Genomic DNA, 23,365 nt, shown 5'->3' on the forward strand with positions numbered 1-23,365 from the left:
CCTTGGGGTTGGGATAAGAGCTAGGGTTGTGGTGAGGGATGGAGCCAGTTACCAGGTTTGGGCCTGGGGTAAGAGGCAGTGTTGGGTAAGAGGCAGGATTGGGTTTAGAGTTGGGGTTGTGGTCAGGAATAGAGCCAGTTACTAGGGCTGGGGTAATATTTGGGGCAGCAGTGGCCAACCCTGGTTCCTGGGTAGAGGTGCACTCCTGCAGGCCCGATGAGGCTCTTGAATTCCTGCCAGCCACTGAATAACCTTGAACACAAATGGGTAATTAGGAGAACCAGTTAGTTAAATGGATTTGGGTAGAAACAAGAAATGAAGGAGACTGTGGGTCTGCAAGACCTTGGTGGACCGGGTTGGGTTAGTGTTATAGATAAGGGTCAGGGTCAGGGTTTATGGTAGCGTAATGGGAATTAATCAGGGCCAGGGTTAGTATAATGGGAATGGATCAGGGTCAGGATTAATGGTAGTGTCATAGTTAGGGTGTAGGTTAGTTCGGTTAGAGTCAGGGTAAGGGTGAGTGTAAGGGGGTAAGGCCTGGGTTTAGCATTTACGTCCAGGCTGGGGAAGGATGGTGAGAGAGATAGGGCTTCCCTAGCAGATAACCGATGTGGTGAAAACTGATGTGTTTATCAGATTTACCTCATCAGAAGAGAATTTGTCTCATATCACATTACTGTATTGCATTACTGTATTTGCATTACAAAAACCACCTGTATTCCACATAATATCAGAGGTGTGGACCATTATGGTTTCAGGAATGTCTGGGTTTGTATGAAATGGGATAAACTTGTGAAATAACCTGACAAGGCAAACGCTGGGCAGAAAACCAAAAGCTCAGCTCAAACTCCTTTTCAACTGGTGTTCAGGGGAGGCAAAGCCCAACAAGTGTCGAAGAGAACAAGGAAGGCTGTCCAGGCCCCCTGCAGGCCAAAGTGTACTGTGGAGGGAAAGTTGTGAAATGTTCACTTTCAAGGCAAAAGGCTGTTAAGCATCAAGGAAATAAGTTTTGGTTCAGGGTGTACTTGGGCTCCTGCCATATTATCAAAGGAACATGTTGTTTTTGGAAAAGTACCTGGACCCCTGTCATGGTATAAAAAGGACATTGGGGGAACTATATTTTGCAACAGATTATGTTGTTTAAGTTTCAACATCCTCTAATCTATTCATAAACAACTGCACCTGGTATTTGACAACTATCTTCTGATAGCATGCATAAGAGCATGATATAAGAATAACTGTTTTATAACCACGTGTTTGTTTACATTTGGGTATAATAACCTCTAGAGGATTGTTTCTGTCTTGGGGGAGTGTTTGTGCTTTTCTTTCCTGTGTGCCTGATGGTGATGACTGTAACTGTAATGGTCCTTGTGTGTCTTCAGTCTGTGACAGGAATGCTGTCTGTGAAGACTAGTTGTGGTGGATGCTATACCCAATAAGGATTGATTGGTTCATTGGTTCATTGACTGATTGATTGATCACCTTTTCACAGAAAAGAAAGCCTTGTTCCGAGTGTGGGCTGGTTCACTGATTACTTTATTTATTTATTGATGTGTTTTGGAAAATTCTCATAGAGTTCTTCCAAGTTCTTTAGGGGTAAAAAAAAGCTCAAAATATGGTCTCTCTCTGTCTCACTCTTTTATTGTGTGTCCATTTTCTAAGTGTCCCCTGAGGCTGGCCAGCACACAGAGCAGTGCAGGGAGGACGTTCCCCAGGCTAATGTTCCAAAGAACAGTTGGGCCAAAGTCCGTCAGTGGAATGGCTCATCAGGTTCCCTTTAGCTGAACAGTGACCTTGTTGCAAAGGACGCTGCACCACAATAAAAAATGATTGGTTGATCAATTGAATGGTTGATTAAGGCCTAGACCAAATCCAAACTGTTGACCTACCTGCGAAAGACTTGGTACCAACATTTACCCCATGGCGGTCTAACGGACTGAAAGCCTCTTTCCACTACTCATAAATCAAAATGTGACATGGTGCAAGTTGGTAAATTGGCATTTGCAAGGAGGTCCACATTGTGATTTCGTTTTAGGCCCATGTGAGCCTGGGAACAAACCAGAGCGCAAAAGGGGTTTCTCCCCAAACAAACAAACAAATACTAGTATCCCACAAGACAGTTTATTATAAAGAGAAAATACATTGGTATGCAGAAGTAGAGTTGCCCCTGTAAAGGCCAGTCTGTACACTAGAGTTACAGGTCTTAAAAGGAGGTCTCGGGAGCCATGTAGTCACAGTCAGGGGTGATAAAAAAGGCCTGTTAGTCAAAGAGCAATATCTGTTTGAAGTGATGTCATAAAATGATATACAAATATACATATGTATATATATATATATATATATATATATACACACACACACAGGTGTTGCTGTTAAGGGTCTCTCTGGGGCCTTATAACCTCTGAGAGTAGGAGGGGAAAGAGCTGGACTGAATTAAAAATGAAAAAGGACAAAGTTGCTTGTTAAAGGGAGAGTGAAAAGTGAAGCACAAAAGAGCTGCATCTGAGAGACATTCCAGCCTGTGCAACGGGGCAGCAAATCCAGAGCAGGGTAGGAGAGGAGCCGCGGGTCAGGGTTGGTTGGATATTATCCGAGCCGGAGATTTACAAATTAAAATAACTTGCTATGGAGTAAAAAAGCGAGCAATTAAGCCCCACAGCCAGGCTGAATGTAGCAGCGATGTGGGATAAAAGGCCCAGAAGCCGCCGCAGCTCTCCATGACCAGGGTCAGCCATCCCCCGCTTCCAAGCTTCCTGGATTTCCCTCACCGCCAACAGGCAAACCCAACAGAACAGTGTTATTTATTTAAAGAGAGCCAGTCTGGGAACCGCACTTTTGCTTTTATTAGAAACGACCCAGAAGAACGATCCCTCGACGAATTGTGCATTGACCTATCTTATCATCATCAGTATTATCATTATTAATATTGTTTATTTGTAATTACAGCCCCTTCGTTTACTGTGGCTATAATTGTGCACATCGCTACTATAAGGCATACATGTTTACTATGTCTCTGCAAAAGGTTATTATTAATATCATTAGTAGTAGTAGTAGTGGAATTATCATCGTTATCAAAACAGACTAAGTAAGCTATCCTGAGGCTGGATGATTTTCCACAACATGCCTCACAAACCCAGCAGTAACATACCGCAAAAGGCAGGATGAATATTTCAATCAGTTATTCCTTATACCTAGATCCCTGTGTTTTACAACAACCTGCTTTCTTAGGCTGCACTTCATTCCTTCCAACGCAGTATTCTCCAATATCTCAGTTAGTCCTTCTAATAAGGCGCACTGGGGTGATGATTAAGTGACAGCAGCTACGGACATTTATTCAGTAATGCATCCCTATACTGATAGGTCTTATTCAATATTGTTTGGTAGAAAGTGTAAATAAATAATGTACTTGTTCCAGTCCAGTAGGAATGTAAATAATCTGACGGTAAAAAGGGTAGAAAAACAGCAGTGATTCCCGGAACAATTTATATAAATACCGAAATCATAACATCAATGCTGTAACAAATATATTACAAAGGTTATCATAAAAATAATGCAAGGTTCACAAGCAGCACATTCAGTGTCACATGCAGTTTCATGAAAGAAAATGTCCAGTGCATTCAATTGTAATATTGAATTTAAGCAGTCAGTTGTTCAACACTTCTTTTAGCATCTACAGAATTGATACCAACTCACAAATATCTATTAACCTGCTGTGTTAAATAAAATTATTCTTGAGCTGTAATCCAAAATGAATTAAAAGTCATTCTACTGCAGTTCTCTTTTACATATGGTCGGTATTTGTCCATTTCTGATTTACATTCAGCATAAAATCCTGAAACAGCAAAGGAAGGCTTCCAGATCCAAGCTGCACACTTGTGGGTCGGGTATCCTTATTGCCTTCAGACGGTAATGAACTGGTTGAATAAAACATGACTGTTTTTGCATTGATCTCAGTTTTTCAGAAACTTCATGGGAGGTTTTTACAGTTTGTTTACACAGGCTCTGTGTTGTGTATGTTATGATGTGGTTCATAATTGTGAATTATATTACTATAACTAGAGTGGTTGCAGGGAAATCTAGGTTCAGTTCAATTACAATTGAAAAAGAACAAGTAACATAAAATGCAGGGCCCTACTTATATCCAATTCAGTTTGATTCTGTTGTCATTTGCGTTATGAATTTCTAAAATGTAAATAAGCACAATCAAATTCTGGCTCCGCACTCCTTGATGAAGCAGACAACTCTTCAGCAGCACAGGCAGTTTTTTGGCAACAAAGCATCACTCCAATATGTCCATCTTTGACGTCTGTCCGCCTGCCGGCATAAATCTGAACATCTACTGGCACCACAATCAATATGCCCCTGATCATTAAATACAGACGTTAGCACATTTGAAAATGGACTTGAAGGAGATTCAAGTACGAACCAGTGTACAACTGGGATGATTATAATAATGGTAATTTTAAAGATCATGGTAATGGTTATGGTAATGGTAACAAGAAAAATTCCAGCTACAGAGATACAGAAACTAGTGCACGGCTTGCTTGTGGTCAGAGGGTGGAGCCGGATGGATGTCAAATGACTCTGCCTCTCTCAGGATTTGGGCTCTTGGGGCATAATTTTGACAGTCAAAGACACCCCTGAGGGCTTTTAAACAGACTAAACGGAAATTCTAAGCCACCATTATGAATATAAATCCATGTGCCGACATTTGTATTTGACTGTCACCTACAATGTGTTTTCATACAGTTGTACGGTTAGGTTTTCCTTTAATTTGGTTAACTGGGCCACCCAAGGGACCTGTACAAAACTGCCACTTGTCCTTAAAGGGATACTTAGGCATTTTGGTATTTTAACCCGATTACTTACTCACTGATGAATAAGAATCCATCGAAACCTTTTTTAATTCTTTTAATTTTAAGAAATTTGAATTTATAATTTTGTTAGCGCAATTGATTGAAGCAAACAGTTGCAAGATGCTGACTCTTAAAAGTCGGCCGCTAGACCTTTTAAATACCCAAAAGCTGGATGGATAGCACATTTGTACATTAAGTATTCTCTACAAGTCTTTACAAAATCAAAAGTGTTTTGATGAATATGTTTAAAAAATATATTTTGGAACTATCTCACCAAACTACGCATCAGCTCTGATGAGGTCAGCACAAGGATATGCTCCCTGTGCGCGAATGAAAACACAGATAGTGCAGGCAGAACTTAAAGTAGTCTGTAAATCATGAAGTATGTGGAAACTAATTTCTTAAGATTACAGGTAAATGTATGAATTTATTGAACTATTTATTTACTATTCATAGTATTGTAAGACTACAAATTATAAACGGCCAAGCTTTTGAGTATTTAAAAGGTCTGTTAGCTGGCTTTTGAAAGTCAGCATCTTACGACCATTTGCTTCCATCAATTGTGCTAAGCTAACGAAACGATAAATTCAAATTTCTTCAAACTGGATGCACAGAATTAAAAATGATTTCCATGGACTGGTATGACTCTGGGTAAGTAAGCAATCTAAAAATACCTTTAAAAGGCTCCCTCACTTGCCAGGAAATACCCTGCACATCCAGCCAATCATAGTAGCCATCCTTTCAAGCAGGGGGAGTCAGACTTCAGTCTGGGGAGGTGGGGGGTATGGGCAGCAGTGTCTGATGTTTTTTGTGCGAGCGGAGCTCTCGGTTATTCAATTTATGTCATAAATTCCTCAGGAAAGCTTATCGCATAAAATATGTGGATTTCTCTAAATACTGTCTCCACAGAACATTCCAGAGGTTGGAAAAGTGTTAAAGTCACCCAGTTAATTATTTAATTTGACCAATGGAGGAGTGGTGAGTCTGGCTGGAACAAACAGCAGGAGACGCACCAGCCCTCCCAGACTGGAGTCTGAATTTCATGCTCTAAAGCAGCCATTTTGGTGGCAGTTACAGATTGGGGAAACAAGCAAGCAAGCGCCTGAAACACCTGTACAGACCCTCTGGGCTTGTTTAATTGATAAGTAATTAATACTTATTTGGGTGGAGGTGAGCTGTACAAATAACCACACTGGGGTTCTGCAGGGCCAGGGCTGAAGACCTCTGCTGCAGGGGACTGGAGGGGACCTTGCTAGGCCTGTCTCCAGAGTCACAAAGTTGTGCACCTGGGCTGGGAAGCCCCAGAAGACCTCTGTCTCTAACATATATTGTGTATATATATATATATATATATATATATATATATACACACATACATATAAACACCACAATATAGGCCCACAAAGTTTTACACCAGCAACCTAGATTCGCCTGCATGGTGGAAGGAGAGAGGTCACCCCCAGGCCCCAAATTATTTTAAGGTCCATCTTTAAACTCCTATGCAATGATCTCCCCCATCACCACACGGCTACAGTCTCCCTGTTTCTCGCTGCCCAAACAGTCAGGAACCTGCAACTTTCCGAAGTGATCTCTGTGGAACCGAGCTGGGCCACTCCAATCTTCCGGGGGGATAAATGGGCCACCACAGATATTCTGCATTTTCACGCCTGGGACCAAAAGGTTTATGCGACCTTTGACCCTGATAACCACTCCCATCAATCTGGTAAAGTATGTCCCTGAGTGTGGAATGGACACCAGGAACTCCCTGTGGCCCTCTAAGGACTACAATGGACTGTCCTGGTGTGCATTAAATGTCCCTGTCACCCCCTACACGCTGAATACAGGCACGCAAACACACACGCACACTCACAGTATCTATAGTACCTATAGGGATCTACAGATCAACTGGACCCCAGCCTGCAAATCTGAAAAGACAGGAACTCACTTTTTCGGTCTTGGGTAAAAAGGAATAGAAGGATCCAGATTCCATTACTTTGTGGGCATCCAGAGTGGGAGGGCAGACCCACCCACGCACCAGTTGTGTCCTGTCCTGCTGATTTACTTGGTGAGTTCAGAGCTGTAGTGATTTCCCAGATATCACGCAATTGAACCATCACTTCCCTCAGCCTGGAACTCTGGGATCCTTTCTCAGTGCTGATCTCGCTAGTTTCTGTAGTTCCACCACATCTTTTGCAGAAATAAAACCGACGTCTTTGCTTGCATGGGTGTGTCCGTCCATTAATCCTCTGTCCCTCTCTCCATGTCAGTGTCCGTCTTTCCCTCTGTCCGTCCTATGTCTGACCCTCTGTTTATCCCCTCTGTCCCTCTATCCTCTTGGTCTGTCTCTCTTCCTCATGTCTGCACCTCATCCCCTCTGTCTGTCCCTCTGTCCCCTTTGTCTGGCTCTCTGTACCTCTGAATCTCCATCTGTCTTTCTGATCCTTGGCCCATCCCTCTGTCCCACACTGTCAGAGCCTTGCCTCACTCTCGTGCACACTCTGGTGTTGCAGGAACGTCCCCAGGCAGGTGAAGGTCTGGTGACACTCGGTGCATTCGTACAGCACTTGAGACGGAGCCTTATCCTCCTCCTCCTTCCCCTCCTCCTCTTCCTCCTCCTCCTCTGCTGCCAACTCAATTTCATGTGGAGGAGGAGGAATAGAGAGTGGGATGGGTGCTGTATCCGAAGCAGCTCTGGCCTTGATGGTGGTCGCGACAGTGCTGGGGAGGGCAGCATCCTGGCCCCCTGGGGCTCGGGGGGAGCGGCAGCTATGGGAGGCCAGGTGGCGGTGCAGGGCGGAAGGCTGGCGGAAGGTGCGGGGACACTGGGCACACGGGTACGTGCCGCTCTCCCGGTAGTGGTAGCGCTGGTGGCGCTGGTAGACGCTCAGCAGGCCAAAGCCCTTGCCACACACCGAGCAGCGGAAGATGACGCGTGGTGAGGGGGAGGGAATGGGAGAGGGGGAGGGGTTAGGGCAGGTGGTGCGGAGGGAGGAGTGAGTGGGACCCGTGGAGAGGGGGAGGGAGGATGTGGAGGAGGAGGAGGAGGAGAGAGGAAGGGGGGCTGAGAGAGCATGAGTGGAGTGGGGGAGGGGGACAGAGGGAGGCAGGTCGGGAGCAGTGAGAGGGATGGGAGCAGGGGGCAAGGGCAGGGGGGGTGGGAGGCCGTTGACGAGGCACCTGTGCTCCCGCAAGCCGGCATCTCCAAGAAATGACTCCCCACAACCTGGGCAAGAGAGCCAGCTCTCCCTCTCCCTCTCTACTTTGTCAGTGTCCGTCCTCCTGGGGCCATGGGTGTGGCTATGCCGCTCCAGGTCGCACAGCTGGATGAAGCTCTTGCCACAGACTCCACAGTGGTTCAGCTTGTCCCCCGTGTGGAAGCGCGTGTGTCTGGAAAGGCTGCTAGAGTGCAGGAAGGTGCGGCCACAGTACTTGCAGGGGAAGGTACGGGCCTGGTGACCCCTGACCCCTGGCCCCGTCCCCATCCCTCGCCCCCTTCCCCTCCCTCCGCTCCCTTCTCTCCCTCTGCCTTTCCCTCGCCCCCTCCCCCGCCCCCTCTCTCGAAACACGCCCCCGCCGAGAACAAAACTGCCACCACCGACTCCCACGCTCGGGGGGCCATATCCGCGCCGCCGCCCAGGCCCCAGGTGTACAGAGTGGTGCCTCTTCAGCTCAGACACCAACTGGAAGCGCCGGCCACACAGACCACAGCAATAGGGCTTCAGGACTGGGGGAGGCTGTGTAGGAGGGCGATAGGGGTGAAAGGTTTGTAGCCGTGTGTGAGGTGGCAGGGAGAGTTTGGAGGTCGGCTTGGGGGGTGTTAATGGGCGGTTGGTTTCGGGAACTGTCGGGGTACCTCTCGCCTCCTCCTCCACTAACTCCTCTACCTCCTCATCCTCCTGTCTCTGGCGGAATGCTGGGGGTCTGTGTCCGGGGCCAGGGATGTGCCGGGCAGTGGCGGTGGCATGGTGCCTGTGGCGGTGGCTCTGGAGGTCTGACAGCCAGAAGAAACGCAGGCTGCACTCCTGGCAAGGGTAGTACCACTCAGGGCAGTTGTCAGCCCCTGCCCCTGCCCCCCTCACTGCTCCGGACTCCACCTCCTGCACCGCCCCCTCCCCTCCTCCATGCTGGCTCTGCCGGTGGGCTTCCAGGGCCTCCAGGCTGGGGAAGCGCTTGCCGCAGCGGCCACAGCCATAGGAGTGCTGGTTGGCATGGGCATGTAGGTGGGCCCGCAGCTCTGTCCGCTCCCCAAAGGACCGGCAACACAGGGCACACTTGTGACCGCGCTCCGAGGTCCGGTAGCGGCGGTGACGCTGCAGGCCAGGCCTCGTGTTGAAGCAGCGGCCGCAGGTCTGGCACCGGAAACGGGGTGGGGGAGGGGCGGCGCTGTTCCGAGGGGGGCCTGGTCCATTCTCTGTGTGGGATTTTGGCGGCGGCGGCACCAGCTGAGCAGTGGGCGACTCCTGGGTCTGAGTGGCACGAGACGTCCGCCCAGCCTGCCCCCAAGCATGGGAGTCTGCCTGGTGGGCAGCGGTGGCGGTGGTGCCATAGGTGTCGAATTCCCCTGAAGCCTCCACTACAGTCAGGGTGCCGTTTTCCTGCAAGGTGAACTGGATCGGGCCGCCGTACCCGCCTGCCACACTGAAGTCCTGGTTTCCCTGAGCGGACTGGACCCCCGCACCTGCCACCGTTGCCTCCCCTGGGTAGCCAAAGCCGGCGTAGTGGAAGGGGGTGGGTTCGGTAGTGCCATGCAGGGTCATGTGACTCTGGAGGTCGGGGTAGTGGGAGAAGCCTTCGCCGCATTCTGTGCAGATGAAGGCCCCACCCCCCCCTGCTGAGTCCCCGTAGTTGGTATAATCTAGCAGGGCCTGGGGGGAGTAGACCCCAGGGTAGCCATTCATGTTCAGGGGGTAGTCCATTATACCTGGGAGGGCTGGATGAGTGGAAGGGGTCTTGTGATGTCACCCGCCAAGAGCAAATGCTAAAAGGGAATTGCTTTGCACTCTGTCCTCCCCTCCCTCACCCATCCTTCTCTAGGTGTGTCCATAAGCCAGCTGCTCGATATGTGAAGAAATATATCCTGTGTTTGGTTACGAAAAATAAGGGTGGAAGAAAGGGGGTGGGGGGGAGTGGGGGTTGTGTCTAAAGGCGTGCTGGCAGAAGAGAGGCATCCGCGGAGCCCTGAGGATGAAGTGGTTGTCTCTCTCTCTCTCTCCTTCCTCTTCTTGGCTCTGCGGGGAGATAAGAGAGAGGACAGACTGAGACTCTCAACAACCCCAACAGCCCTTGTGTATCGATCAGTGTGTACGTTCAGACATTGTACACTCACTCCCTGATTCTGGAGAGCTACAATACAGTCCAGTACAAATACATAGGCAGTGTCAGGTACAGTAACACCTATTAGACCCAGACAACGTTCACCTGTTTTGGCTGCAGTTAAAATGCACTTGTAAGTCTTTAGATGTCCTACAAAAATGAATAGTAGTATTTATCTGTAATACGAGTAGTAGCAGAGGTGGTTGTTGTATTGTAAAATGGTATCTTGTATAACACCGAGGCAGTTTAAAGACGTAACAACGTACGTCTATAAAGCACATGATACGGACCACTCCAATGTCATTAAAAACACGTGCAGTAGTGACAGGCTGTATTATTACTATCAGTATTGTAGCTTATGGTTATACGATTCGGACAATATTAAAATGGATATAAATATCATACTAGCTGTTTAATTTAAAATATAGTCGAGATCGATGTTTTTATATATAAAAAGTGTTCTGATTTAATCGCGAAAACACTCGCTGTCTTCCTCCCGCAGGCTCGCTCAGGATGGTTTTGTGTTCGGCACTTTTGCTTTGTTAGACGCTGATAAAACAAAACAGCCTGAAATTAAAACTCGGCGTCCAATGCAACTCGGAAAGTGACAACCGCGACTGTAAAATAACGATAGGAAAAGCCGCTGGATAAAAAGGACAGAAGTACACGTCTACACCAAAACCATACTGTTGGGACTGCAGAACAGCTAACCGCATCGTTTGTAAAGACGATGCTTTCAGACTGTATACACAGGGCCCCCCTCTCCCTCTCTCTTTCTCTCTCTTTTGTACACTTCCTTTCCAGCACTTACGTTCACGGAGCGAAGATGTCTCGCCGTTTTGGATCAAAATAAGAAAACATGAATACATACTTTATTATCATTTCTGTGTCTGTGTGTTTATTGTGTTATTTAAGTAGATTTCGTATCGTCCGTTTTGTGTCTGTGTATAGTCTGGACCGGGTACGCTGTCTGGGGTAGCGTACACTCCACGGAACAGGCGCACAGTCGGTTGACGGATGGCGAGCTATATAAAAAAGAAAGGGGGGAGGAGAGTAGATGTGGGAATAAAAATACAGTAGCGACGTAGACGCACTATGATGACGTTTTTGAAGACTGAGTCTCAAGTACCAAAACTAATGTAGACAGAAAGATTATTATTATTATTATTATTATTATTATTATTAATATTATTATTATTATTATTATTATTATTATTATTAAAATAATAAACATCATCATCATCTTAAACTTTGTATGTGTAATGTGGAAAAGCAAGTGGAAATGTCTCGGCGAAGAATTCATCCAGCAGTGAATCAATATGACTGATGGTGATGATGTATATATACACACATAGGCCTACATATAAAATGCAATTGTATGTATATTTAAAACACGTGGGATGTATTTTAAATATATCGCATTCTGTCATCTTTATTTCATATGTTAGCCTATATATTGTATATATATATATATATATATATATATATATATATATATATATATATATATATTATATATGTGATAACTAATGTAGAATTCGTTTTGTATATTTTATTGTCATAAATTATAATGTTTTATATAATTATAAGATTTTTTTTTTAAATATGGTTAATTAGGAAGCCGTGTGTGTTTCTCTCGAGTTAATATAAGGAAGATTTCTGATTAATGTATATACCTGTTTGTGATTGGGTATCTTACATAGTGTTAATTTAGCACACTGAGTATTCCGAGTTTCCGAGTTTGAAAACTAAATCTAAATAATAATAATCACCATCATCAATAATTTAATTAGTATAATGAGTGACAATTTGCCTGTGTGTCTACAGGGTACAGAACTGCCCAAGATCTAGAGTCGAGGGATTCCCACTCCGGTCCTGCAGCTCCCCTGCCTGCCGGCTTCAGTTCCAGCTGAGCTCTTCGGGTGAAAGCGGGCTTTGGTCCTGCGTTCTATTATGAGTAGAACGCTCTCTCATTTGCCGCTAGAGGTTCTGTGGGCGATGACGTCATCGCAGCGCGACGCAGCCTTCCAATGAAGCACTCAGGCGGGAGTGTAAGTTCAGTGTTGGGATGAAATGCGTTTGAAGTGTCATCTTTAAAAACGCGTATATAAAACAATGTACATATATTTATTTAAACAGAAAACGTCAGGGGATTGCAAAAGCATGCACGTCGTTAAACTACAGCCAGTAACTTTTTCCCTGCGATAGAGCCGACTGTATCAGTGCCTGTTATCCGTGTAACGTGCACTTCATTGTTACGAACCTGCAGTCAGATTCGAGGAGCCGATTTATATGCGTTATTTAAATTTAATTAGGGAGAGGTGTGCCAACTGTCGTAGTTGTTTATATGTTTGTGAGAAACGTCCGCTGGGATTTAACACACTGTGTGGTAGTGGCTCCGAAGTAAGATAACAATACGCACATGTGTTTGTAAATCATTATTTATAATGCGCTACCAAACCAAGTGGCCGTGTTGCTGGCCGCGCTGGTACGGTAGCACCCTGTAAGAAGGGCACCGCAGGATCGCACTCGTGGATCCTCTAAAACAACTATAATAACGTAACTTAAAGAAATATTACAGATTTCGCTCGACGTGGAACAAAAACAGCAGCAATAACAATCATTTAATAGTTTTGTTGTTCTGTATGTATAGGCATAAATATTACACCCAAAAGGACAATCTCTCGCTTTTGGTTGCTCGTTCATGTTAAAGAATGGCTTTCGCTTTTTATTTGACTCCCATTGTCGCTCTGAACGTTCAACCCGTGCCCCATGCACCTCCGGCGGCCGAGACTGGGGATTCTCCTGGGTTGTGCCGCGGGGGGCTGCTGAAGAAGGAGGTGGTGGAGGAGGAAATGGAGTTGGTGCAGATTAAAACAGAGGAGGGAGAGACTGTGAGACTTGGGAGTCGGGCTATCAAGGAGGAGCCCGAAGACCCCGGGTTTGAGGGGAAGGAGAAGGATCCGGTGTCCGGGCACAGCATAATCTCGGTGAAGGCAGAGAGCCCTTTGCCGGTGAGGAAGTCGGTTAATGTGTCTATCGCTGTCTATTTCTCTCTGTGTCAGTGTTACTGTCCTGTAGTGTCCAGTCAGTCAATGTTACTGTACTGTAGTGTCCAGTCAGAATATCTGTATTAACTCTTTCTCTCTCTCTCTCAGGTGAACTCCGTAGAGCTCGTACGGGTCTCCCGGGACAGTCTCCCTGCGGCTACCAGGAGACAGACAGCGGTGGTCCCTGACCCCTGTGACCCCAGCAGTGTGGGTCATACAACACAAAGTGTCACTGGTAATGAATAATTGGAGCTCTGAGTGAGGTACTAGTGTAAGTGCAACTGGATGTAGCAATAGTGTAAGAGACAAATGAAGAAGTAGTAGTAACAGTTGAGTTGTTTGTGGCTGTAGCAGTAGAAACACTAGTAGATAGTAATAGTAACAGCAGTAGTAGGTTTAACAAGAGCTGTAGTGGGAGAAGTAGTTGTAGCAGCAGCAGTATAAACTGTAGACATAACAGTATTGACAACAGTGTCAGTAGTATAAGAGTGTTATAACAGTAGTAATAGCAGAACTAATCTCTCATTCACTCTTCCTTTCTGCAGGTTCAGATGGCCAAAGCATCCCTCTCTCTCCGTCTGACTACTACCCACGTAAGTGTGTCAGTGTGTCCACTTTGGAGTCAGCCAGTTATCCCAACCTCTCCAATAACCCCTCTCTCTCTCCCTCTGCCAGGGAAGTCATGGGCTGTGTGGGAGCAGGATGATGTGGTGGCGCTGATCGCTGCGTGGGGGCAGGCAGGGGTGCAGCGCGATCTCCGCCAGACGATCAGAAACATCCGCGTGTTCGAGCGCATCGCTGCGGAGCTACGGCGCAAGGGCCTGGAGCGCAGCGCTGTGCAGTGCCGCCTGAAGATCAAGAAGCTCAAGTCGGAGTACAATAGGGTCCAGAAGAGCGGCGCCAACCCGAAGACCTTCCGCCACTACCAGCAGCTCCACCGCATCCTTGCCCAGTCTGAGGAGGAGCTGGGACCAGCACCGGCTCCCCAGGCAGACGGGGACTGTGCCCCAGACGTAGAGGGGGATGCAGTGCCCAGCCACGGCCTGCACAACGACGTGCAAACCCATGGCAATACGCAAGCGCTCGCACAGACCAGGTTTCTGCCAGACGCAAGTCCGAGCGGGGTAGAGGGGTCGGGGGTCACGAAGCATTCGCGTGGTGAGTCTGCTGTCCTGTGTGCCTCTTCCTCTTTTTCCCTGTCATCACTCTCTCCTCCTCCTTTTTCTTATTCCTCTCCTCCTTTTCCCTTTCATTTTCATCCTCTACCTTCTACTTCTCTCGTCCCCCCTACTGTCTCTCTCCATCTCTTCTTCTTACCCTCTCCCTGCTGTCCTGTTATTTTCCCTGGAATTCTGTTTTATCTCTCTCCTCCTCCTTCTTCTAATTCCTTACTCTCCTGCTCTTTCCTCTCCCCTCCACCTTCCTATTCCCCTTTCCATCTCTCTCTCTCTCTCTCCCTCTGTTCATGTCCTTCAGTGTGTCTCTGCAGTGTTAGAAGTGTGTATTAACCCATCTCTCTCTCTCTTTTGCTCTAAGTGGAGGAGTGTAGTGGGGGGGCTGTGGGTCTCCCCCCAGCGGAACCTGCAAGCACAGCCAGCGCTGGTGTTGCCTTGGTTACTGTCCCCCTGGTCAACTCCCTCTCAGATTCCCCACCCAGTGAGTGAGACAGTCAGTGTCTTTGCCTGTGTGCACGCATCTGTCTGTATCTCTATCTCAGTCTGTCTGTCTCTATCCCCTCTTTGTCTGTTTCTGTCTCTCTTACTGACCCTTCCTCCCCCCGCAGGGCCCTATCGAAAGCGGCGCCGGTGCAGCCCGGCCCGCTGCTCCCTGACGGACCTGCTGGAGTACCTGCGGGAGGCGGACCAACGCCTGTTGTCCCTGCAGGCCCAGTTCATCGAGTCAGAGAGACGTGAGCGCCAGCTGGACCGGGCCGCTGCCACCCAGAACCAGGAGATGCTGTGCGGCCTGCTGAATCGCCTGTTGGAGGCCTGCACCCACTGCACCCGCTGTGGCACCAGCACCGGGATGCCTGGGACTGGACCAGGAAACTCAGGACCAGACAAGAATGCACAACAAACAGCAGCACAGGATATAGGGCTGGACTGATACTGGGCTGGGCTTACCTTAACTGAGTTGGGTTGTGCTGGACTGAGCCTGGGTTGGGCATGCTGGCACTGGACTAGAGACTACAGCAATACTACACAACACTACTCTACTGCTTCAGTAACACTGTCTGGGAAAGCAGACGCAAACACAGACAGCGAGAGAGAAACGGGAGTGATAAATGTTGTGAGAGAGATGCTTGAATACAGAGAGAGAGAATGAAAAATGTGAACTTGTGTTGGCTTTGTTTTTTTTTTATTTTGTTTTGTCATGTTCATAATCAAATCTCAAATGGGTCAATAAACATTTTATTAAAATATTTTTGTACCTAGCTAGTTAATCTATTTTTCTTTCATTCATTTTTAATGATTTAAGTCTATTAAGGTTGCTGTCTCCACAAACGGTATAAAAGAAAATGTGAAACAACAAAGGGGATTATAAATAACTGGTTTATGTTAAATGAATCCTCTCTCTCCCCCTCCTGCCTGGTTTGCCCCACTGCAGTGTCTACTGCTGCCTGCCCTGTGATACTACTTTGTCAAAGCCTGAAACAGCACACACGGACACAGGGGTGACATTCAGGGAGGAGCCGTGGTGGAAAAGGTGTAGAAAAACTGTACAAGATATTCAATAGGTGGACAGGATCTTTGTGAGTTACATCACGGTAAATTCATCCATCCTGACACGCGTAACAAGGACCCTCACTCTCCATTGTTAAAAGGCAGGATTCCCAGATTAGGCACACGTGACATGAAATAAAAACAATAACATTCCTCCGTCTCTGTTCTCATCATGCATTCCGCACACTCCACATGCCAACTTGATTTACAAGGGATTATAGAAAATATATTAAAACCCCTTTTAGAGCGCAATCATGTCATTTCAGTATCAGTCATTAAGTTTCATCATCAGGCGTAGATTGAATATTTAGATTTAACATCGGAGGTCAGTATTAATTTCAAAGATACATATTTATTTAGGATTACTTAAATATTTAGATTTAAAACGGAGTTTTCAGTATTTATTTTACAAACATTAATATTTATAAATGTGAAAAAAGGCTTAATTATTTATTACATCTGGGAAACAAAACATCAGAAAAAAACGGATTTCAATTGATTCATGAATAAAGAAACTATCCGATTACACGATAACTGTGGCAAATATATTTCAGTTTCATATTTAATTTTTATGAAAAACAGGGACAGAGGTTTAAACTGTATAGCTGGTCCAGTTGCCTCTACCCCACGCTACGCAAAATGCACACACTGTGACGTCGGCAGACGTTTTTGGACAGATCTACATATCTTCAGGAAAATGTGGGAAAGTATTTAAAATTAAAGATGTTGATATGCTTTTTTATTTTAATTAACGTAATGTGGATAAGAGCATGCAATATTGAATCTGGTGATTATATTAGGGACATTTAATATGAATAACATCAGTGTGATACTGAAAGCGATAACTAGACAATTATATTATATGGCACACTGTATTTCCCCCCTTGTAATGTTGTTACATGTTATATTTTGTTATTTAAGCATTCAATTAATACCGTTTATTAACCGAAGGTAGTAGAGAGCCATGAGGGATGCAGGTGACGTGTTCGCACCCCAGCCAGACGCCACCAATTAAATCTAGCACCGTTTAATGGGGTTAAACGTCAGTAAAAGAGAAGACCCTATACCTATACCATACCATTTTGGGGTGCAGCGTAAAGATATGGAGTCATAAAGTCAGTGTCAGACTGTTTAATATGTTTTAGTATGTTTTCATATTATATTTGTAAATAAAAAATGATACAATTATTTAAACCCCTTAAATTGAACCACATTAACGTACATAGTAATATTATTATTATTATTATTATTATTATTATTATTATTAATATTAATTAATTAATAATTAATAAATAATTAATAATATCATTATTAATAATAATAATAATAATAATAATAATAATAATAATAATAATAATTTAAAAAAAAAACACGCCCAAGCATTTTGGGGGTCGGAGACAATGCTGAATGTTTAAATGCCGAGTATAAACTAGTTGGGAAGCGTGCCCTACACTAACGCACACATCAATCCGCAAAATAAGTTTAGCCCTAGAGGAATCGCTGTGTCAGACTGCATACATTTACATAGTGTTGTAACAATCTGATAAAGGTATCACTGTGTCGTGAGAGTCTTTGCTTGTCACACAGGGTACATTATGCAAAACGCATTTTTAGTTTTTTGGGGAGATGGGAGGTCTGTACTTACTTAAGTGAAAAGTATTTCCACAATTCTTCTTGGATATATTCCTGCATCCAAATGCAGAACATCGTGGCATCCCGCATCAACTTCCACTTTTACATCCAGCCCGAATTAAGATCTTGATTAATGCAATCTGCACGTAGCACTGTGTGTGTGTGGTGGAGGGGGTTAATGTGGTAAGAAGGCAGAAAATGATCTTCTGTCACTGCTATCACTCGCCAGTGGGGCGCGCTATGCACAGATATGGACCCCTGGAATACATTCGATGGTCTTTAGTGAATAGTGACGTCGAAAAAAGGCGACCGCTGGTTGTAGGCGCTTGGTACCGAGTTACAGTAACAACAATGAGAGAGAGGAGCCACCGTTAAAAAATTGATTAATGTAATTATTATAGATATTGTTAATATTTGTGTGCAAACTATGACACGAACGTGTTTAAAGACGATGGTCGACACAGAGGTTCCTCTCCGTAGTGATGAGTTTCCCGCGAGCTGAGGTATTTCTTTCTAGGCATATTTCTTCAATATAATAAGATCTCAGTTGACACAACTATATTTGTCCTTAGTGCGGTGTAATTCTGCTATTCAATTACCCTAATAATAATTATAATAATAATAATAAGAAGAACAAAAATATTAATTAAAACAATACTTTTCAGTAAAGCCTATATTCTCTCTCTTGCAGGAGTATTAATAGTATTATGTGTGCAGTATAACTCCCATGGACTATAATGTGATATTCTCCTTTATACAATAAATATAAATATGCATGATATTTGGCTCTCCAACACACCTTAAATAATAATAATAATTTTACATGCATATGGTAATATTACAGCATCTTTCTCCCACACATTATATAGTTAGAGTTTTGGTTAAATAATAATAGTAATTAATAATAATAATTAGGTGTGTGACTAATCTCTCTCATAGGATTCTTCTGATTCCTGAAGGAAGTCCAGTGATTCGCTAAGGACTGGCCACAACCCCCACACCAGCTGTGAGTAGTAGGAGGGGCCAACCTGTGCTCATGATGGAGGCATGTGTGCTGTCCATCAAGGAGGAAGGGGAGGAGTCTTTGTGTGGAGGGGCGAGAGAGGGGCAGCAAGTGACGGTTAAGGAGGAGGAGGAAAGTGAAAAGTCAGAGATCAACGGAGAGGAGACTCCACAGAAAGGTGAGGGACAGGAGGGCAAGTCCAGTTACCACCCCACTCTCACTTTCCCTCTCACTTTTTTTCTCCATCTTTTTCTCCATCTTTCTCCCTTTCAGTCAGTCAGTCAGTGTATTAGTCGTTAAACCTCCCCCCCTGCCCCAGTGTCTCTGCAGTGCCGAGAGTGTGGGCGGAGTTTCAGGGGGGCACGGGCGAAGGAGCGGCACCTGCGGCGCTGCCACCCAGAGGAGTACCAGGAGCAGGTGCTGTCGGGCTCGCGGCTCACCTGCCACCTGTGCCACCTGCCTTGCCGCTCCTCCCGAGAGCTCATCGAGCACCAGCGGGCAGAGCACACACAGGTACACTGATACACACACAAACACTCACTCACACACTCTCTCTCTGTCAGTCTGTCACAGAGTATCAATCAGTCATTATTAACACTCTCCCTCACTTTCAGGGCCGGCCGTTCCAGTGTCCAGTGTGTGGGGACAGTTTTGTCCAGTCTCACGCTCTGATCAATCACAAGAGACGCCACCTGCGCCAGTCCTCCTACGCATGCAGAGACTGCTCTCTCACCTGCCGCTCACTGAAGCAGCTGCTCAGCCACCGCCGCCACCACAACAGTCCCCCCACACCCCCTGACCCGCCTTCCCTGCCCTGCCCCCCCCCCAGTCCCCCTACCCCCACCCAGCCCAGCACCGACAGCCCTAGCAACCCCCGTGAGTGACATGTATAGTGTGCATGTTGTATTGTAAAGTTTACAGTGTACAGATCATAATATAAAGTTTACAGTATGCATTTTATAGTGTAAAGTTTACAGTGTGCAGGACTAGAGCTTCACAGTTTACGGTTTATAGTTTACAGTTGATCATTTTTAGTTTGCTGTGTACAGTTTACAGTTTAGTGCACATTATACAGGTTTACAGTGTACTGTTTGTGTTTGTATTTTACATTTTAATGTTTGCAGTCTATAGTTTACAGTGTAAGCTATTACTGTTTTGCATTCTGCTCCAGTCTAGTCACCTTCAGTACAGTACAGTCTTGCCCTCTCACATTTTCTCTTCCTCAGTCCTCTCCCTGCAATGTCTCCACTGTTTCATCACATTCCGGGATGCGGAGACGAGTGAGAAACACCTGCGCTTCAAGCACCCGGTGGAGTATGAACGACTCCTGCGCGGCCGCACGGTGTTTGCCTGCCGCCGCTGCGACCGCACCTTCCCCTCTTCCGCCCAGCTCTCCACCCACCAGCGCGCCCACGGCAACTGGAGCCTCACGCTCGCCTCTAGTTCCAGCCTGATTCCACTGTCATCGTCGCCCCCTGCTGGCTCGGAGGACACACTGCAGGTGGAGAGAGGGAGACTGGGAGAGGAGGAGGAGGAGGAAGGTGAGGGTGAGATTTAAAATGTTTAAACTGCAGACTGTTCTCTCTTACTTTCCCCCTACTCTCCTTTCTTCTCTCAATCTCTCTCTATATATATTCACTCCCTCTTCTTCTCCCTCTCCCTCTCTCTAGCCCAGTCCCAGTCCCAGCCCCAGCCTCACTGTGGCTCCCTCGCCCTCATGCCAACCCACGCCCCCCAGCCTTACAAGTGCCCTCACTGCAATTTCCTTTTCCGGGACGTCAACACCCAGTTGAGGCACATGCATGCCAAGCACCCCCCCGGCTGCTCGGCGCCCCCCTCCATGCTCTTCCCTGACCAAGATGGAGAGGAGGAAGAGGTGGTGAGGGTGCAGATCAAGGAGGAGCCAGAGGAGGAGGAGGAAGAGGAGGAGCAGGGAAAAGGCGAGGATGGTGAGAGGAGAGCAGGGAGAATGTTGTGCCAATCAGTGTGATTACAGTAATACAGTGTAATGCAGTTACATATTACAGTACAGTGTTAATACAGTGAAGTGTAGTATGGTGCAGTAAAGTGCAGAACAGTGTAATACAGTATAACCTTTATTGATTGATTGTGAAGAGTTGAAAATATTCCAGAGAGACATGCATGTTCAATCAAAAGGTATTTATTATGAGCAGCTGCACATGTAGCCAGGGCGAACAGTCTTAGAAAAGTTATGAAGTACAGGCACTTTAATGCAGACCAGACATGAGAGAACGATAACAGGGTCCACATGTCTGTTCTGTTATGAGTAGAAGTTCGGCTTCTGCCTGACAACTTGTCAGGAACATCCATGTAAGAGGATTGTTTTCTGCTTGGTTTTCAGCCAATCTGCATAACAGTTTAAATGTATGCCAATTATTATGACCTCAATAAGATTCCGTTCAGAGGGAAGATGCAGTCAAGTCACAGGCATGCAATAATAATTTATCTGTGACAGAATTAATGTAAAACTAATATCATTTGATAATATTTCTTAAAGAAGAAATATTAAGCTTCTGTTGAATTACAGGAAATAAACAGATAATACCAGATTTCTCTCACTGCTCCTCACAGAGAGCTGTTGTGGTCAGTTTGGTCAGCAGTGGGAGCCTGGTGTGTCTCTCTCTCTCTTCTTCCTCCTGGCCTTCTCTCCCTTTGTTCAGTTTGCAACTTTATAGTGTTCCTCTTAACCAATCGTATTAGTACACCTCTATATCGTGAACTCAATACGGGATGAGACCATGCTTTACCACGGCCCCCTCTACTGTGCCATGCTTAATCTCATAGGGTGAAAACAAGAATGCACTGGAATCTAGTCTGTTTGGATAAGTTCAGACTATGTATGAATGTAGATGGTTAAACTGCAGGCTGTTAGGCTGACACACAGGCTCCCATGGTAGAGAAATATGCTGTACCTTTGAAAATCTTACATCCATATATGGTCAAACTTGGGGTAAAATTAAGGTATATGTAATGTTTTATATTAGGGGGGTTTGTAAGATGTACACTCACCTAAAGGATTATTAGGAACACCTGTTCAATTTCTCATTAATGCAATTATCTAACCAACCAATCACATGGCAGTTGCTTCAATGCATTTAGGGGTGTGGTCGTGGTCAAGACAATCTCCTGAACTCCAAACTGAATGTCTGAATGGGAAAGAAAGGTGATTTAAGCAATTTTGAGCGTGGCATGGTTGTTGGTGCCAGACGGGCCGGTCTGAGTATTTCACAATCTCCTCAGTTACTGGGATTTTCACGCACAACCATTTCTAGGGTTTACAAAGAATGGTGTGAAAAGGGAAAAACATCCAGTATGCGGCAGTCCTGTGGGCGAAAATGCCTTGTTGATGCTAGAGGTCAGAGGAGAATGGGCCGACTGATTCAAGCTGATAGAAGAGCAACTTTGACTGAAATAACCACTCGTTACAACCGAGGTATGCAGCAAAGCATTTGTGAAGCCACAACACGTACAACCTTGAGGCGGATGGGCTACAACAGCAGAAGACCCCACCGGGTACCACTCATCTCCACTACAAATAGGAAAAAGAGGCTACAATTTGCACAAGCTCACCAAAATTGGACAGTTGAAGACTGGAAAAATGTTGCCTGGTCTGATGAGTCTCGATTTCTGTTGAGACATTCACATGGTAGAGTCAGAATTTGGCGTAAACAGAATGAGAACATGGATCCATCATGCCTTGTTACCACTGTGCAGGCTGGTGGTGGTGGTGTAATGGTGTGGGGGATGTTTTCTTGGCACACTTTAGGCCCCTTAGTGCCAACTGGGCATCGTTTAAATGCCACGGCTTACCTGAGCATTGTTTCTGACCATGTCCATCCCTTTATGACCACCATGTACCCATCCTATGATGGCTACTTCCAGCAGGATAATGCACCATGTCACAAAGGTCGAATCATTTCAAATTGGTTTCTTGAACATGACAATGAGTTCACTGTACTAAACTGGCCCCCACAGTCACCAGATCTCAACCCAATAGAGCATCATTGGGATGTGGTGGAACGGGAGCTTCGTGCCCTGGATGTGCATCCCACAAATCTCCATCAACTGCAAGATGCTATCCTATCAATATGGGCCAACATTTCTAAAGAATGCTTTCAGCACCTTGTTGAATCAATGCCACGTAGAATGAAGGCAGTTCTGAAGGCGAAAGGGGGTCAAACACAGTATTAGTATGGTGTTCCTAATAATCCTTTAGGTGAGTGTATAATGGCTGGTAAAAACTGGTTCTTATCAGACTCCGTCCTTCTGGGTATCAGGGTTGAACTATAGCACAGTACCATTGCACTGTTGTATCATTATTTCTTTACAGTCTGGAATAACTGTATTTAATTCTGGGACATTACATTAGAGGAGACATACTAGATTCTTGGTGCAGAGAATATAAGACATTGGAAATAATATATATTTTCTGTGTTGTGTTTTCAGTCCAGCCAACCTCTCCCTACAGCTCTGTACACTGTGAAACCCCCCCGCACACCCTGCGCTCCCCCGGTCCAGCAGAGCCAGAGGGGGAGGACGGAGAGGTGGTGAGGGTGCAGATTAAAGCAGAGGAGGAGGAGGAGGTGGAAGATGAGGAGGAGGAGGAGGAGGAGGAGGAGGAGGAGGGAGAGAGGGAGCAGCTTCCCCCAGAAGAAGGTATGGGGAAGCAGTACAGCATGGTGTGACAAGGGGTACTCTAACCCACGCAATTCAGTCTGCCATGAAGTGGCCCTGTACAGCACTGCCCTCCAGTTTTTTGAACGTATA

At 45.8% G+C, this 23,365-nt stretch overlaps 3 protein-coding genes across 3 annotated transcripts; 2 read left to right on the forward strand and 1 right to left on the reverse strand.

The window, feature by feature from the left end:
- Positions 1 to 2,102: 2,102 nt before the first annotated feature.
- LOC136764074 (zinc finger protein 668) lies at positions 2,103 to 11,184 on the reverse strand. Its single transcript, XM_066717901.1, has 2 exons — positions 10,981 to 11,184; positions 2,103 to 10,084 (listed from the first exon to the last, which is right to left on the reverse strand). Exon 2 carries the CDS (start codon positions 9,770 to 9,772, stop codon positions 7,325 to 7,327), a length of 2,448 nt encoding a protein of 815 aa, XP_066573998.1. The 5' UTR covers positions 9,773 to 10,084; positions 10,981 to 11,184; the 3' UTR covers positions 2,103 to 7,324.
- Positions 11,185 to 12,036: 852 nt separating this feature from the next.
- Positions 12,037 to 15,641, forward strand: LOC136764964 (uncharacterized). The gene is made up of 6 exons (XM_066719367.1): positions 12,037 to 13,183; positions 13,328 to 13,454; positions 13,765 to 13,812; positions 13,895 to 14,377; positions 14,756 to 14,875; positions 15,003 to 15,641. The coding sequence occupies exons 1-6, from the start codon at positions 12,884 to 12,886 to the stop codon at positions 15,323 to 15,325; spliced, it is 1,401 nt and encodes a 466-aa protein (XP_066575464.1). The 5' UTR covers positions 12,037 to 12,883; the 3' UTR covers positions 15,326 to 15,641.
- Positions 15,642 to 17,891: 2,250 nt separating this feature from the next.
- LOC136764075 (myeloid zinc finger 1) lies at positions 17,892 to 23,283 on the forward strand. The gene is made up of 7 exons (XM_066717902.1): positions 17,892 to 18,077; positions 18,514 to 18,755; positions 18,897 to 19,090; positions 19,192 to 19,453; positions 19,804 to 20,118; positions 20,248 to 20,526; positions 23,045 to 23,283. Exons 2-7 carry the CDS (start codon positions 18,611 to 18,613, stop codon positions 23,281 to 23,283), a joined length of 1,434 nt encoding a protein of 477 aa, XP_066573999.1. The 5' UTR covers positions 17,892 to 18,077; positions 18,514 to 18,610.
- Positions 23,284 to 23,365: the final 82 nt, after the last annotated feature.

This window comes from Amia ocellicauda, chromosome 12, assembly GCF_036373705.1.
Source record: "Amia ocellicauda isolate fAmiCal2 chromosome 12, fAmiCal2.hap1, whole genome shotgun sequence".
NCBI lineage: Eukaryota > Metazoa > Chordata > Actinopteri > Amiiformes > Amiidae > Amia > Amia ocellicauda.

Excerpts from the sequence above, each read along its gene's own strand:
- LOC136764074 (XM_066717901.1), bottom strand. The coding sequence starts at position 9,772 with ATGGACTACCCCCTGAACATGAATGGCTACCCTGGGGTCTACTCCCCC.
- LOC136764075 (XM_066717902.1), top strand. The coding sequence starts at position 18,611 with ATGATGGAGGCATGTGTGCTGTCCATCAAGGAGGAAGGGGAGGAGTCT. Across the intron at positions 19,454-19,803 it reads CGACAGCCCTAGCAACCCCC|TCCTCTCCCTGCAATGTCTC; the intron begins GTGAGTGACATG and ends TCTCTTCCTCAG. Across the intron at positions 20,119-20,247 it reads AGAGGAGGAGGAGGAGGAAG|CCCAGTCCCAGTCCCAGCCC; the intron begins GTGAGGGTGAGA and ends CCCTCTCTCTAG.
- LOC136764964 (XM_066719367.1), top strand. The coding sequence starts at position 12,884 with ATGGCTTTCGCTTTTTATTTGACTCCCATTGTCGCTCTGAACGTTCAA. Across the intron at positions 13,455-13,764 it reads TACAACACAAAGTGTCACTG|GTTCAGATGGCCAAAGCATC; the intron begins GTAATGAATAAT and ends TCCTTTCTGCAG. Across the intron at positions 14,378-14,755 it reads GGTCACGAAGCATTCGCGTG|TGGAGGAGTGTAGTGGGGGG; the intron begins GTGAGTCTGCTG and ends TTTTGCTCTAAG.